Genomic DNA, 16,200 nt, shown 5'->3' with positions numbered 1-16,200 from the left:
CCCGCGCGCGCACGAAAGGATGTGGACAACAAATTTAACAATTTATTTGCCTCCATTTTTCTGAGCAGGGACTGGGTCACACACACCCCCCCCATGGGACCCCTGTAGGTCCCAGGGGAGGCACACCCAGGCCTAGGGTCTGAGGACTTAGTCAAAGCTTTTTGAGGGAGTTATCCTGGCGCATGTCCGCAAGGGGCCAGCAGCGGAGATTATGCTTAGGGGCAACCAACATGGGTTCATTAGAGACAGGTCCTGTCAGACCAACCTGGTAGCCTTCTATGACCAGGTCACAAAATCCTTAGACGCAGGGGTAGCAGTGGACATAGTCTTTCTGGACTTCAGGAAGGCCTTCGACACACTTTCTCACCCCATTCTCATTAAAAAACCAGGGGACTGTGGCATCGACACCTACACAGTCAAATGGGTCACTAGTTGGCTGGAGGGCTGCACCCAGAGAGTGGTGGTGGACGGGTCTTATTCAACCTGGAGGGATGAGGGCAGTGGGGTCCCCCAGGGCTCAGTCCTTGGACCCGCACTGTTCAACATCTTCATCAGTGACTTGGACGAGGGGGTAAAAATCACCCTGTTCAAATCTGCTGACGTCACTAAGATGTGGGGGGATGTGGGCACGCTGGAAGGGAGGAATAGGCTGCAATCGGACCTAGACAGGTTACCGGGGTGGGCAGATGAGAACAGGATGGGTTTCAATACTGACAAGTGCAAGGTGCAGCACCTGGGGAGGAAGAACCAGCAGCAGACCTACAGGCTGGAGAACTCCCTTCTTGTCAGTGCAGAGGCAGAAGAGGATCTTGGAGTCATTATTGATGCCAAAATGAACATGGGCCGGCAGTGTGAGGACATGGTCAGGAAGGCCAACCGCACCTTGTCATGCATCCACAGATGCATCTCGAGCAGGTCCAAGGAGGTGATCCTCCCCCTCTATGCGACACTGGTCAGGCCGCAGTTGGAGTACTGCGTCCAGTTCTAGGCGCCACACTTCAGGAGGGATGTGGACAGCATTGAGAGGGTCCAGAGGAGGCCCCCTGCATGATCGGGGCCAGCAGAGCAGGCCTTATGAGGAGAGGCTGAGGGACCTGAACCTGTTCAGCCTCCACAAGAGAAGGCTGAGGGGGGATCTAGTGGCCATTTACAAACTAGTCGGGGGGACCAGCAGGCATTGGGGGAATCCCTGTTCCCCCGAGCAGTACCAGGAGTGAGGAGAAATAACGGTCACAAGCTGGCAGAGGGTAGATACAGGCTAGTCATCAGGAGACGCTACTTCACTGTCAGGGCGGCTAGGATCTGGAACCAACTTTCAAGAGAAGTGATGCTGGCTCCTACCCTGGGGGTCTTTAAGAGGAGGCCGGATGAACACTTCACTGGTGTCATTTGACCTCAGTACTCTTTCCTGCCATGGCAGGGGGTCCGACTTGATGATCTGCTCAGGTCCCTTCCGACCCTACAAACTATGAAACTATGAAATTGGAGAGTCCAGTAGAGGGCAACAAAATGGGGAGGGAGCTGGGGGACATGTCTTATGAGGAAAGACTGAGGGAACTAGGCTTATTTAGTCCAGAGAAGAGACTGAGAGGGGACTTAATAGCAGCCTTCAGCTACCTGAAGGGGGCTTCCAAAGAGGATGAAGCTAGACTGTTCTCAGTGGTGGGAGATGACAGAACAAGGAGCAATGGTCTCAAGTTGCAGCAAGGGAAGTTTAGGTTAGATATTAGGAAAAAAATTCTCACTAGAAGGGTAGTAAAACACTGGAACAGGTTACACAGAGGGGTTGTGGAATCTACATCCTTGGAAGTTTTTAAAAACTGGCTAGACAAAGCTTTAGCTGGGATGACCTAGTTGGGAAGGTCCTGCTTTGAGCAGGACGTTGGACTAGATGACCTCCTGAGGTCCCTTCTAACTCCAATTTTATATGATTCCATGACGAGGCATACAGCAAAATTATCATTTAAAAATATCCTTGGTTTGAACATTTTAATTTTCCCCTTTGTGTGGGTCATAAAAAAAAGTGGGTCCTACAGGAGAAATTGGAAGAGAAGAATGTGGGAGTCTGAAGGACTAGGGTTGTGAGGTCATTTCAGGATCAAGAGTACATGGAAGAAGATATGAAGACAGGAGTAAAACCAGAAATGAAATATCCTTGGGTGTGTCTTCACTGCAACAGTTAGCTCAAGTTAGCGCTCTTAAATTCCTCCACTTACGTTCGCATAGCTAGTCAGACTGACCACAATGCAAAATGCCACTCAGCTACACTGAGTGATGGGATTAGTAGCACAGAGGAACTGGATTATTAACAGGTAATCAATTCTTGTAACTCAGGATGATGCATTACTAGTTTATTAGGAGTTCTTGAGCTTCATTCCACCCTTAGGAACTAGCTAGTTTGAGTGCAAAGAACCACTTAATATGATCCAGAGATTTTTGTTTGTGGACAAGAATTAAATTAGGGTGACATTCAAATTATATATACTGTATTTACTCAAATATAAACTGAGGTTTGTCCCCCTCAATCAAAATGGTGGGAAAAGCTCCTTATTTTACATTTGCATACAAAGAAACTTCTTAAATACATTCTTTATCATTAAACTGCTGCCAAAAGCAGCACGTGTTCAGTAATGGAAACCAACTATGAAGTTGATTACATGCAGCCAACACTGACCTCAGCTATAAAACACATGGCCCATTTTGGGCAAACATACTGATGGGAACCTTTTTTTTCATGTGAACTTTAAAAAAATGGGTACTTGTTCTCCCAGGTAGGAATGAGCACGAGGCCTGGAGGTACTGCAGTTTCAGGCCTATACTCGGAAAGGCTGGTGCAAACTCCAGCACCCTCCCCTAGTACCAAAAATGCTAATGGGAACTTTTTTTTAAATACAGATTTTATTAAAGAGACACTTATTATTCTACATTTACAAAGCTTCCTTTTTTTTACCAGAATTTAATATAATAAAAAAATTACATATCCAAAAACATCCAACTACATATATCAAACCCTTAAACAACATACATCAATTTTCCACAAAAGAATCCCTTACAGAACTCTCTTTCTTCGTACAGCAATCCATAAAAAACTATTACCTCGGTAACCACCTAAAACTCTGCCTCTCCCAACAGTCCTCTTTGTTACCTTAGTTAAACAAGTGTATGCAGTCCTTTTTCCTCCACTTCTCTGCCTCTTCTTCTCTGATCTCTTCCTTGTCCTGATCAATGTAGTATTTCAGTTCATGCAGCCCCAGGTTCAGGCACTCTCTTTCAGTGAAAGCCAACCCCTTAACAACTGGAGGTTTCATACTTTCCATAAATTAGTTTTAAAACATGCCTTAAAGTCCTTAATAACATGCAATAAAGTCCTTAATAATGTTTCCTCCAGTCCCTTTGGTTTGAGTCCATATAATAACATCTCCCACACCAACAGATTTATTTTTGTGATGCTCAGAAAGTGGCGGATCCTTTCCCACACTCCCTTTGCATAGGTACACTCCCAAAACACGTCCCGCTGTTTCTTCTTCCCTGCACCTCTCCCTTTAGCATCTGGATGAGCTTATCAACCCCTAACCTCTATGAATCAAGCCTTATCTATGTTGTATGTCTCTCACTGGCAAGATATTTTTTACAACCATCTATGCTAGGTCAGCATGTTCCCCTCTTGGTTGTTTATCCACCACCACCCCCCCACACCTTCTTCACTTGTCCTTCTGTGAAGTTTCCTGCTGGCACCATCTTGTCTCTCTCCTTAACTACTTTAATCAATTTCTTATGATCCTTCAAGACCTCCAGCCCTACCTTCCCTATTTTATCCATCTGCATGAAACCTTCCACCCTGACGTAATGACTTGGCAGTTGCCATGCTCATGGACTTTACAAAGAGGTCTGATATACTCCCCATTTCCTCAAAATTGCAGCTGCATGAAATTGAGTGCTACACACAGCTTTCCCCTGCCTCCATTACCACATTACATACTATGCTTAAATATTTTGCGTAGATGAACAATCCTAAATCAGGCAGCCCCCCGCCCCCCCATCTCTCTTGCTTTGTTCAGTTCACATCTAACCAACCTTTCTCTTTTGGCATTCCAGAAGAGCACACACATTTCTCACTGTATTTTGGTTATCTGCTGCCACGTTAGTGTGAATATGGTTCCTGTATATAGAATATTCAGCAGTAGCACAGCCTTAAACACCACCACTGTTCCTGAAATGGACAGCACCCTTCCAGACCATAACTAAAGTATTTGCTGTATCCTTGCATTCACCTTTTCCCATGCTGTATTACCTTTCTCCTCAGTGTCCATTAGGATCTCTAGTACTCTGATTTCATTATCGCTTATTAGAAGGCCCAACTTCTCCAAATCCCTCCAGTTCCCAGCTCCCATTATGGTGCTTTTTGATCTATCTAGTTTAGTTCCCATCACTTCTCCATAGTCTGATGTATGCTTTAGGACCCTTTCCATCGGAAGTCTGTAACTACTACATTTATATCGTTCATGTCTGTGGGGAAGAGCTATCCTGGTACCCTGCGGGTCCACAGGTAGCAGATAGTGGATTGACCTTCAGGGAAGGTTAGCTGTGAAATAAGCAGGGGTAACTCTGGCAAATAAGTAGTCGCAGATCAAGAAGTGGCAGCACAACCAGGGTGTGGTGAGGACAGCAAGTAGCAATGGTTTCCCTCTAAAAAAAAGTCACACACATCCTTTGACGGTACTATGACATGGTGAGTACAGGTCACCATTATAGTAAGCCTGCTCAGTCCTGAGTCATGGGTCTGCAAGTCCTCAACAGTGGAGCAGGCAGAAGAAGAAATTAGAATCTTAACAGCTGTGAAGGTGGATGTAGGCTACAGAGATCCCCAGTTGTCTTTGTCTTCTTACCATTGGATCAAGGTCCCGTTCTGTCAAGAACTGTGTGGAAGCTGATGTACAGCAGCTTCTCCATGATAAAGGAAGTCATGCACAAGCATCTTCCATGAAAACAGCTTTTCCAGCACATTCCTCAAGCCCTTTGGTGATCAGCTAATGGTGATGGGAGCAGGAGATCTTGAAGCTCCTAGTCATGAACTGGCATGGAGGTAGCAGTTACAAGAAGGTCATCTAAGACTTGGATGAGACATGGAGTGCTATTCAACAGCTGTAACTGTGACTGAGCAGCCATCTTCAGGATCCACTCTGCTCACCCCACATGAGGAGGGGGCTAGAAAAGGTACCCTAAACATAGTCTGTCTTATGCAGTGTGCTGTATTTCTTCCTGACTGGATAACTGTGTACAGTGGGATCACCTTTACTGTGATCAAAAATACCAACGAAGACACACCATCATTTTCAGGACCTGGAACATCAAGACACTCATGGAAAACCCTAATAGTGAACACCCAGAGTGCTACGCTGCAGCTGTGGCCCAAGAACTCAGGTGATACAATATCAGTGTAGCCACCCTGAGCAAGGCCCAGCAAGTGGGAGATCAGCAACGCAAAGAACATGGAAGTGGCTGTATCTTTTTCTGGAATGGTAAACAGGAAGGAGAACACCAACTTCATGGAGTTGTTTTTGCCATTAACACCCATGATCTAAGCATTGTCACCTGATTGACTATGTCATCATGCATGCCCAGGATCACAAAGATGTCCGCATCCCCTGAGCTATGCTAGGAGCTGATGATTGCTGGATTGATCACTGATTCATCTGCTCAGTTTTGTCACTCAGACTAGTTCCCAAACAACAGCTACAGCAGAAGCAAGGCTGACAAGATCAGCACTGAAGGACTGAAGGACACAATCAAGTGAGACCTCTTCCACCAGTGCCTCAATGAAAAACTAGTGAATTCCAATCAACAACAATGGGAGAATATCAGCAGCATGTGGGGTGCCCTCAAGGCCACCGTCATCAGCCTCTGTAAAGAGACACTTAGATTTTCTACTGGGAAACATCAACACTGGTTTGATGAGAACAACAGGAAGATCCAAGAGTTGATCCATCTCAAGCGCAAGGCCTTTTGTGCTTGGCTCCAGACTCCCAATGCAACTTTTATTCTCCCAGCTCAGCCAAGGCATATGCTCAAGAAGAGAGCAGAGAAAGTGCTTCAGGTACATCCTCAAAACCAACCTTAAAAAATGCAACAAAAGTACCTCTTCCTGTTTTCCCACCATGCCACTCCTGGTGGGCCATCCTGCTATCATGCTCCACCATCCTCTGCTTCTCTCCAAATTTGCTTTCTGCTGTTCTGTCTCCCACTTTCCTCTGCTCCTATCTTCCTTCTGGCAACATCACTCTCATTATTATTGCCTCCGCCTTTTTTTCTGCTGTTACTTTCTTTCTTCCTCCCTCTGCTGTTGCTCCCATTGTCAACTTCTTTCTTTCTTCCCCACCTTCAGCCACTCTCCATCCGTCTCCAGATCTTCATTTCTGCTCTTCAACTCTTTTATTGTTTTGAGCTTTGGCTCTCCCTTCTCCTTTTCTTACACCCCAATGCTCTGTTAATCCCTTTCTCTATTTTTAAGACATAGATCAGGCTTTCAATACTGATGAGAACTTAACTTTTTTTTTTTCTTTTTTTTCTTTTTGGAAAAAATATATTTCTCTCTCTCTCTCTCTCTAGATATATAGTGTGTGTGTGTGTGTGTGTGTGTGTATATAGTTATATATATACATCACCTAGCAAAAACTTTTCTTCATACACCTTAAACCACATTTAAAGCCCGCACACCCATTACAATGAACGCACCTGTGGATCCATGCTCCTGCATACTCATCCTTTCCCTAACCCAATTGCACTGTCTCTTAGTGTTAGTCCTGATTTTGGGGTTTAAATTCTCAGTTCATTCACTGTCATTGTCTCTGTCACTGTTGCTTCTGCTGCTGCTGCCATCATCATCGCTGTCTCCAGGTCCAGTTGTCTCATCCTTTTTGCTATCCCTGTCCACTCCCCCACTAGGGGGGGACTTTGAAGATCCTGTGCTAAGTGTCCCTTTTCCAGGTGGAGTTGGCTGCATCTTCTTTGTCCTTTCCCACTGATTTCCAGTAGTAGGACTGGAGTTCACTCAGAAATATTTTAACACCATGTGTTTCCTCAAGGTTCATGTGTCTGTACATCAGGAGGTTCCTGATGGGGAACCTATCACAAGGATAGGTCAGGACAGCCCAGCTAAATAAGATACGTGGTGGTGCCATTTGCACTCATTCCCCCTCAGCACCTAGTCTTTTTAATGGCATGGTGAGCCACAACACTGAATACATTTCAACTTCCTCTTCAGTCCCACAACTGAACTCTGCTCATTTGAAATTTGGAACTTGGCTATTGGGTTTTGCCCAGTAGTATTCGGAACTGATTTGGCCTTTGAAATGATTTTTTTTTTTTAAGTTTGTACTCTATAGGTACAGAAGTGCTCCTTAAAAGTGTGTCTATGGAGTGCCTGTGCTAAAACTTGCAGCAGTTTCAAAGCAAGGTAAAATGCATCAGTTCTAGATGAGTTAAGTCTATGGATGCCCATACAATTTTGCCTACATACAAATTACTACAGGCATCTTTATTTCTAGGTCACTGTTTTCAAATTTGCCTCTCACTTCCATGTGCTCAGGGAGAACAGGGTCTGACAGTAAGGAAGGGTATAAGGGGCTTCAGGGGGAAGAAGTTGCGGGGGCAGAGGGTAAGGGAGCCACCTGACCCTCCAGCTTTATTTTCCATGCTGTAGCTGTGGGAAGGGGACAAATTCAAGGCAAAACCTCCAATAATTAGATTATATATCTGGAAAATTATAACAAATTTATAAATTTTCCATATATAGAATCTAATTATTGAGGGGGTCATTTTATATTCAGCTTCATCTTATAAATATGGTACCTTGAGCTAATACTGCAGTGAAGAGAAGCTCCCAGATGCTAGCATGCTTACCAAAATACAGAGGGAAAAGGGGAAACAAAATAACTGGAGAAATCCAAAACATAGATCAGGGCTAAGTTCTTCAGATCCTTAAAAGATGAAAAAGGAGATTAAACTCCATAGTAAATGGCAAGAGGAAGTGAGCAGAGTACCTGAAAGAAGGGAGCAGTGTGAGCTGACCAGAAATCAATGTATTTTATTTCTTTAAATGATTTTATCCAAAGGATGAATGTATTTGTCCTTACAGGTCTGACCTGTGGAAGGGACAGGACCTAGACCAGGGGTGGACAGAATATGGCCCGTGGGCTGAATCCAGCCCACCAGGCCATTCTATCTGGCCTGTAGAGCCCCTAAAAAAATTAGAAAATATTTATCTGCTCCTGGCTGTCTGTCAAATATTTATCTGCTCCTGGCTGTCTGTCAAATATTTATCTGCTCCTGCTGGTAGCAGGAGGCAGGAGCCTAGCCCTGCCCAACCCCAGCCATTTCCCTGCTTCCTGCCCCCACCCTGCTCCAGCACAACGTGGCTCCCAGCTGCATGGCCAAACCAGGGAGCACTGGGCCCCGCGGGTACAGGGGGGTGTGCATCTGTGCAGGCAGGGGTAGTGTGTGTGTGTGTGCGCGCGCGCAGGTAGGGGCAGAGTGTGTGTGTGTGTGTGTGTGTGTGTTTGTAAGGTGAGACCCACACAAACACCACACTATACACATGCACCCACACCCCCCTCACACTGCCATACACGCAGACCCCACGCCCCCTCACATACCCTAGCCACCCTCCCCCCCACACAGTCCTCCACAAACCCACACCCACCCACACACCCACACCCCCCACAAACCTGTACCCACCCCACCCCCACAATATACAAGCATGAGACTTCATTTTAAGACATTGTGCAATCACCTCTATGTATGCTACGCAAACACACGTAAACCAGGGCAAAAATATTTTTTAAAATCAAACTAATGAATGTTTTCGATGTTCGCTTTTTAGAATATCATTTGGTATTTTTGTGGTTCCGAGATGACAAAACCCCTTGCTGAAAGGAGTACTTCCGGGGGCAATGGGAAAGGCTTCTGGTGGCAAAGGTCAGGGGGTAGGGGCAGGACTTCTTGTCCCAAGATGGCGACCAGGGGGCAGGGCACCTGTCAAGGGGCAGGGCTACCCAGGCAGCCCTCAACAGCTTGCCAAAACTTGGTAAGCGGTCCTCTGCCCGAAATAATTGCCCACCCCTGGCCTAGAAGCTGGTGAAGGCATGACCACTGGCAAGATTTACTGGACAGAAAAGATGGGGAAGGGGTAGATGATAGGCCATTTAAAACTCACTGAAGACAAGAACCCTGATCTGGCTAGAAACCCTTGCTGCTTTAATGAACTGGATAGTCCTTGCGGTGATGAACTCACAGATTAGACTATTCCCTAATAATTAAATAAAGCTGAATGCTAAACAACTGCATTAATTGGGACCAGCCCTTGTGCAATTAGGAAATCATGGAGTTGATCAGTAAGTGTATAATGTAGTGGTGGCATCTGCATGCTCTTGTGGTGATACAAGTGTAGCAAAAGTGTTGAAACTTTAACCCTGTTTCATTCAAGGCTAATTTACAGCCCTGCTATATTAGCTTGCAGAGGCAATGGTTACAGTATAACAGCTAAAGCAGGGGTGGGCAAAATATGGGCCAGCTTATTGTATCTGGGCCAAGGGCAGGTGGCCACCAACTCATGGGATCTGGCTCTTGGGTGGCCAGTGGCTCCAGCTGCCATGCATTTCTGGGCAGGCATACAGAATGGCTTCCACTACACGATGGGCAGGTGGGACTGCTTCTGCCCAGCGCTGACATGGTGACATCAGCTGTGGACCTGGGCAGATGCCTCAGTCCCCACCTGCTGGGTGCATCCACAGCTGATGCTGGTGCCCACCTAGGGCTGCTTCTGCCACATGAGGCAGGTGGTGGTGTAAACTGTGGACTGGGTTGGCAAGTTCCAGGTGGTGATTGGGATTGGGGCATGCTATAGCACCAGGCAGGGGGGGAGAGAGAGGATTGGGACATGCTACAGCTCTGGGGAGGGAGGAGGAGAGAGATGGCAGGGATGGAATCAGGGCATGCTGTAGCTCCGGGAAGGGAGGGAAAGGGCGGGGAGAGAAAATTGGGGCATGCTACAGCCCTGGGAAGGGATGGAGGGAGGGGGAGAGAGATGTGGCCCTAGAGAGGACACCAAAACTGATTAAGTGGCCCTCTAGCCAAAATAATTGCCCACCCCTAAGCTAAAGCGTGCTACCTAGACCAGTGCTACCTACCCTTCTGAAGTGATTCAAAGTTTCCTCTGTCCATAGCCAGACACTGAATTTTTAGGTACTTTGTTAACATATAATGGAATTTAGAGAAAGGTCCCCCCCACCCCCACTGCCCAAGATCTCACAAATAGCCAGTAATTTTTTCTCCAAAAGTAGCAAGAACTCTTTATACAACTTTAAGAGCTAGAAAGCAGCATGGAGTAAATAATATGCTACACATCAGGGAGGTGCTACCACAGTGCCTATTGTCTGCAAACTAGTTCACAACAGTTAACATTGGGAATGCTATTTAAAGGAACTTTTTTAATTAGATGTACCATTAATTCATTGTATTGAATCCTAGAAATGTTTTGCACTAAACCTCTTTTCCCTGGCAATCACAGATTTTAATCAGGCATACTGTTTGGAAAGGGCCCATTCAGCATATCAGCATCTTGTAATAATGTTAATTCCTGATTCACATTTCTGGATAGCAAGCAGGCTGCCAGCACAAGTGGCTGAAATGCAAATATCTCAGAAAAATTCTGAGTCCAGTTTCCTTCTTTTAGAGTCCCGGCGCATCCTACTGCCTGTGGTTCTTCATCACATTCACCTTCACTTGAGACAGCAGAAGGAACTACTCATCTGCTCTGGGATCCTTAGTAGTATCTTCTCCATTATCAAGACCAGTTCCTTGGTAATCTGCTGCTTTCCTTCTCCATTCATTCACTAAGACTATATCTATACTATGGAGGTTGTTTGTTGTCCCCCTAATTACAGTGGTTGCATGAAGGTGGTCAGGATTCTCCCTTCTGCCCCCCCACCCCAAGCCCCTCCCTCAGTGTTGATACAGCACTGTCAGCTGTAGGCATTTTTCACAACTGGTTTTATCAGCTCCACCACATGACAAAAACTCTGTCAGCAGGACCTGTTTTCTGCTGGCAGCGTTGTATCCCCCACCAGGAGTTTTCCTTTCTGAGTTGTGTCACCTACAAGGTGAAATCTTTTACATTTCTACGTGTCCTCTCTCTGCCAGCAGAACTTTATAGCATAGATGAGGGCTGCTTCTCAAGGGCAGACTTGGAGTATATTAGTCATTAAATATATTTTTCAAGGAATGTTTTTATCCTAGAATGCTGCTAATTTTATTATCAGCAGGTGAACACATCAAGTGAATGAGTGCTGTTGTGTTCATGACTCTCAGCTTTCTGATTACAGCATGTTCTTACTGTTAAAAAACGTATACATTTACCAGGTGCAACACTATTTAATTTTCATCACCCTAGCTTGGAACTCAGTTGTCTCTGGTGCTCAAAAGCTTTTCTGAGCTCTAGCACTTACAGTTCCAACGGAGACAGTAACTAGCACTTTATGGTGCATGTTAAGAGAATGCTCTAAAATTATCAAATCAATAAAATCACATTTATTTTCAGAAAATACTGCTGAGTTAAACATTCAGCTTTGATTTTCGTATACTCTGATCTTCAGTGCCAGCTTAATCACTTAAAGAAACCCTCACATAAAAAGGGTGGTGAAGGGCACCAACTCAGTCCAAAGGATTAAGGTGTTAAAAAGAAATCACATCAGCATTTCCAACTATGAAAGATATTGGAAGAAAGATATTGTGGAAAAAAAGATGTTGTAATGGTAGAATAAAATAATGTTGCCATGGAATTAGGGGTTTACTATAGCACCTTGCTATGGAATTAGGGTTAACTGCAGTAGAGCTTGGTCCCTGTAGTGACATAGAGAAAACACACAGACCTCACAATAAATTTTGGATTTATATCCATTGATGTGATCCAGTATTCTTATATTAGGGAGGGAGAAGGTGAAGACAGACACTGAAGCTCTGGCTGTCATCTATGTCAATTCTATTTGTCACTCTCTGAGCCTCTGTCTCAGGGTTTTCCAGTTCTTCCCAGCTTTTTTAACTTGAGTCCTGTCATGCAATCTGTTCCTGGAGTGGCTGACATTGCACATATGGCTTGCCATTTCTATTCTGTCCTCAGCTGCTGACTCTCTGTTTACTTACTGCTTGCTGTAGGAGGGAGATGTCGTGGAGGAGGTTGAGATGATGGTGGAGAGCCTCCTGGATGTACTTTTACAGACTCTGCTTACTATCATGAGTAAATCGCAGTCTCAGGAGGCGGTAAGAGGGCAACGCTGCCCGCAGTGCACAGCAGAAATCACTGTTAGTAACTAACAATCAGGTTCTATTTCCTGCTTCTCTAACCTTCCTTGTCCCCCAGTTCTTCACCACCACTACACCTCATTATCATTTCAAATGCATGAATGCTCAGAGCTTCTTTTCTTTTCCTTTCCTATCATGAATCCATTTCTTCCATTGTGGAAAAAATCAGTTACAGTGCAATAGTTAGTCAAGCTGCTTCCATCTGCCTTTGATTCCTCAGCCTGAATGACCAGTACCCATGGCCTTCAGCACAAATCTAGAGTGAGACTCAAACTCATGCCTTTGGAACTATAAATAACAATTCTTGAGTCCTAGTGCATTTTGATATCTGATATGGTAGCTGGCTTAGGATACACATGTCCTGCAGTTTGCATATGTTTTTGCAACTCACATAGATTTAAAATAGCTGCCTTTGGGTACTGTGGCCACAACAGTATATTTCTCAGTGCAGGCTAGCTGCTCAAGTATTTACCCAGGGTCTCAAATGTATAAATACTGTGAGTAAATGAATCTCATGCTGTTGTGGATAACCTGTTGCCAGCAAGCCTTAGTTTGCAAGTTGAACACTGGCTTGGATGTGCTACATGAGCTTTAGTAACACCTTTAGATTGCTGTGTGGAGACATAGCCTTAGTAAGAAGAGTACATACTAGGAGAGAGACACCCTTTGATTTCCAGCCTTGACTCGCTAAATGGGTTTGTTTAAACGAGAATATTTTTAATAAGTCCTATTAAAAACAGAACACAAATGAATCTCTGAGAGGTTTTTCCAATCTGTTAACAGAAAATAAAGATCAGTTACCATACATTATTTTTAATCTCTGCATGCACTAGTTTTTCCTTCATAGGCATTGAGGCCATTTCAGACCCCTCCCTTTATCCCTTACCCCAGGTTGACTTAATGATTTTTTATTTTTATATATATATATTCAACATTGTATATCTGGACTAAATAATTCTTCATTTAATTCTTTCATTTCATTGGCAGGGGGAGTATGTGTCCTGTCTCTTGTCTTTGCTTCGTCAAATGTCAGACACTCATTTCCAGCATTTACTGGACAACTTCCAAAGCAAGGATGAATTAAAGGTAGGACAGAGCATAGTGTTTGTAGGATCAGCTAACAAATATTTTCCTCAGAAATCAGATAGCTGAGAAATGCAGAACATTATTCAGTTCCTTCTTCAATCCATTCCAGACATTGTACATACATAGGAGCTTACTTAATAAAAACTTTAATGTTGTTCTTTTGTCACAAGGCTGATCTTGAATACTACGCAGACAAAAGTCACTAGCAGACTGTTTCAGCCTGTTGGAGTAGTGACCATGGTAATCCATTGTGGCATGCTGCCCAAATTCATCAATGGTAACTATTAGTGACCCAGAGATGATCAGTGAGGTGTATATGCCCTCACTGGGGGCTTCTCTACCAGCAACAATTTGGAGCTGTCCACCTCAGTGATAGAAGCCTACGTATTACCTTGTTTTGGTATGAATGAATCATGTCTTATAAGTGGCAAACTAATTTAGGGAACAAGATAAAATGTGATGGAAGTAACAGCCATTTTGTCACTTCCCTTTGTCACCAAATGAAGATGGAGCTGTATTCAAATTTTTTAGGGGACCTTGTGATTTCTCAGCAATACAGGAAATAGTATCAGACTGACAGCATAGTAGAAAGGTACTAAAATAGTTGAACGTACAAAGTGAAATGCAATAAAAAGTCTCTCTGTAGAAGTTTTTAACTTCCAGTTATTCTGTTTACTAAAAAATCCCTTTCTTTGGAGAAGCTGGATGGCTCAGCGCTATAATCTTGTGTCAATAGGATGCCATATCATGTCTGCTTGTAACTCAAGGGTCAGCTCTCTGAGATGAGCAGTCTGACATCTTTCATGGGCACTGCATTCTTTCTTTTTAGAAATGCAAACACATGCACATGCACACACACAAATGTATGGCCAAGACATACAGAGATCAGGTAACAAAGGCATAATTAACTAAACTGTCATGGCTATGGCAAGGAGTTACATTTGTCTGCATCTGCTACTGCTGATTTGTCTTTTACTTCTGTGTTAGGAGTTTCTTCTGAAGATTTTCTGTGTGTTTCGGAACCTGATGAAAATGAGCGTTTTTCCTCGGGACTGGATGGTGATGAGGTTACTCACCAGCAAGTGAGTGAGGACAGGTTTATGGCATTGACATTTTGTAAGAGGACCTAAAGGACTCTCTAAATAGGGCTTCATGGTCTCATAAAGACAATGTGCTCTTGTAGGCAGAGGCATAGAACTTACATAAGACTCCAGAGAAGTAATCCTGATTCTGAAAAGAAATTTGAATTCTCAGGATCAAACTGGGACTTCCTTCCAGTGAATGAGCACTTGCATGTACATTTTTTTATATACACATGTACCGTAGAGTTAACACTACAAAGCCCTGTTTGTTCACAGAAAGTGCAAGTAGCCTTGTCATTTGTGCACACGAGTCATAGTGATGGTAAAATGATGTTTTCAAAGTGGGTTGCATGAGGGACCTCTTTGAACATTTGTCCCTTCGTAAAACTTTTTTGCATTGGTACAACTTAGTTAATACTTGACTACAAGTTTTGTGAGGATGAATGTTGGTAGATTGCTTAGAAGGTAGAAAACCTTCTTATAGTGACAAGTAAAACAGGTATCATATCCCAGTGGAATAACCAGCCGAGTTGGTGCCTAGGGCAAATGCTGTAAGGTGGAGAGGTGAGGACGTGGTTCTGAGAGAAAGTGGGGATGGTTCTGAGAGCAGGGGGAAGGCAGGGAGCACAGGTTCTCAGAGCAGGACAGGGACAGGAAGCAAAGTCCACACCCCAGCAGCATTGCTATGCTGGGACTCCAAAACAGCCCCAGCAGAGCTGCTGCCACCGTGTGTGCTCTGCCTGCCCTGGCTCTCTTGCTCTTAAACTCTGTTTTGGAGTCCCTAGCCCAGCGGAGCTGCTGGGGTACAGATTCCATGCCCATACAGGAAAAGAGCTGGTAACCTAGGACACTGTAAATAACCTGTTCCCTACTAACGTTACTTCTCTGTGAATTTTTTTAGGTTATTATGAAATGCACTTATCAAGGGTGCTGAAATATCACATGAATGAGATGCAGAAGTTTAGTCTATTTGTTTCTAAAGCAAATAGGACTTTTTAAAATTGCAGCATGTTGTTACACAATTTAATCTCATATAATTAAGGATACTCACACGCACAGAAAAAAGTATAAAGTTTCCCAGTGGATCCACAATTGACAGAATGTCCCAAAATTGCACAGATAAAATGTTTAACAAATGTGGAATAGATCATTTTACAGCAAGAAACAGAAAAACCTAATGGTTTATGCTTCCCTAAAAAAAAAAAATCATCTTTTTGATTAAAATGTTGTACATAAATGAAAGCCAATAAGAGTATTAATTGTAGTACTGGATTTCCATTTCAATATCTATAATTTTGGCAAAAACATACTAATAAATACCATCTTTAAGAATGTATGTGTATATATGTGTGTGTGTGTGCATGTATGTATGCATGTATATGGAAAAGAGTGGCTAAATGCAGGCTGTATTATAACAAAACCAGTACGTACAGTAGATTTTAAATTTATCTTTTCTTTCAAATTTTCAGTATCATAGTTACAACAGTTCAGTACCTGTCTGCTGCACTGCACAAGAATTTCACAGAAACAGACTTTGATTTTAAGGTAAAGATTGGGTTGTAGACAATGTTATGACATCCATTAAAACCAGCAGCAGCCCAAGCACATCAGCAATTCTACATTAACTGATTGTATACACCATCAATATTTAAGTGTCTGCTGAGAAAACAGTCCAGCC

The 16,200-nt window shown here is 43.8% G+C and overlaps 1 protein-coding gene across 1 annotated transcript in view; it reads left to right on the top strand.

Annotated features, from left to right (window-relative positions):
- The window catches only part of DOCK3 (dedicator of cytokinesis 3), a 590,333-nt gene that overhangs the window by 485,000 nt on the left and 89,133 nt on the right, over positions 1–16,200 (top strand). Inside the window, exons 25-29 of the mRNA XM_025213329.1 lie at positions 10,730–10,857; positions 12,208–12,354; positions 13,342–13,440; positions 14,428–14,522; positions 15,992–16,067. Coding sequence (XP_025069114.1) covers positions 10,730–10,857; positions 12,208–12,354; positions 13,342–13,440; positions 14,428–14,522; positions 15,992–16,067 — 545 coding nt within the window. The remainder of the gene's footprint in view (positions 1–10,729; positions 10,858–12,207; positions 12,355–13,341; positions 13,441–14,427; positions 14,523–15,991; positions 16,068–16,200) is intronic.

This window comes from Alligator sinensis, unplaced genomic scaffold (genome assembly GCF_000455745.1).
Source record: "Alligator sinensis unplaced genomic scaffold, ASM45574v1 scaffold630_1, whole genome shotgun sequence".
Lineage (NCBI taxonomy): Eukaryota > Metazoa > Chordata > Crocodylia > Alligatoridae > Alligator > Alligator sinensis.
This window is presented reverse-complemented; position numbering and strand designations above follow the sequence as displayed.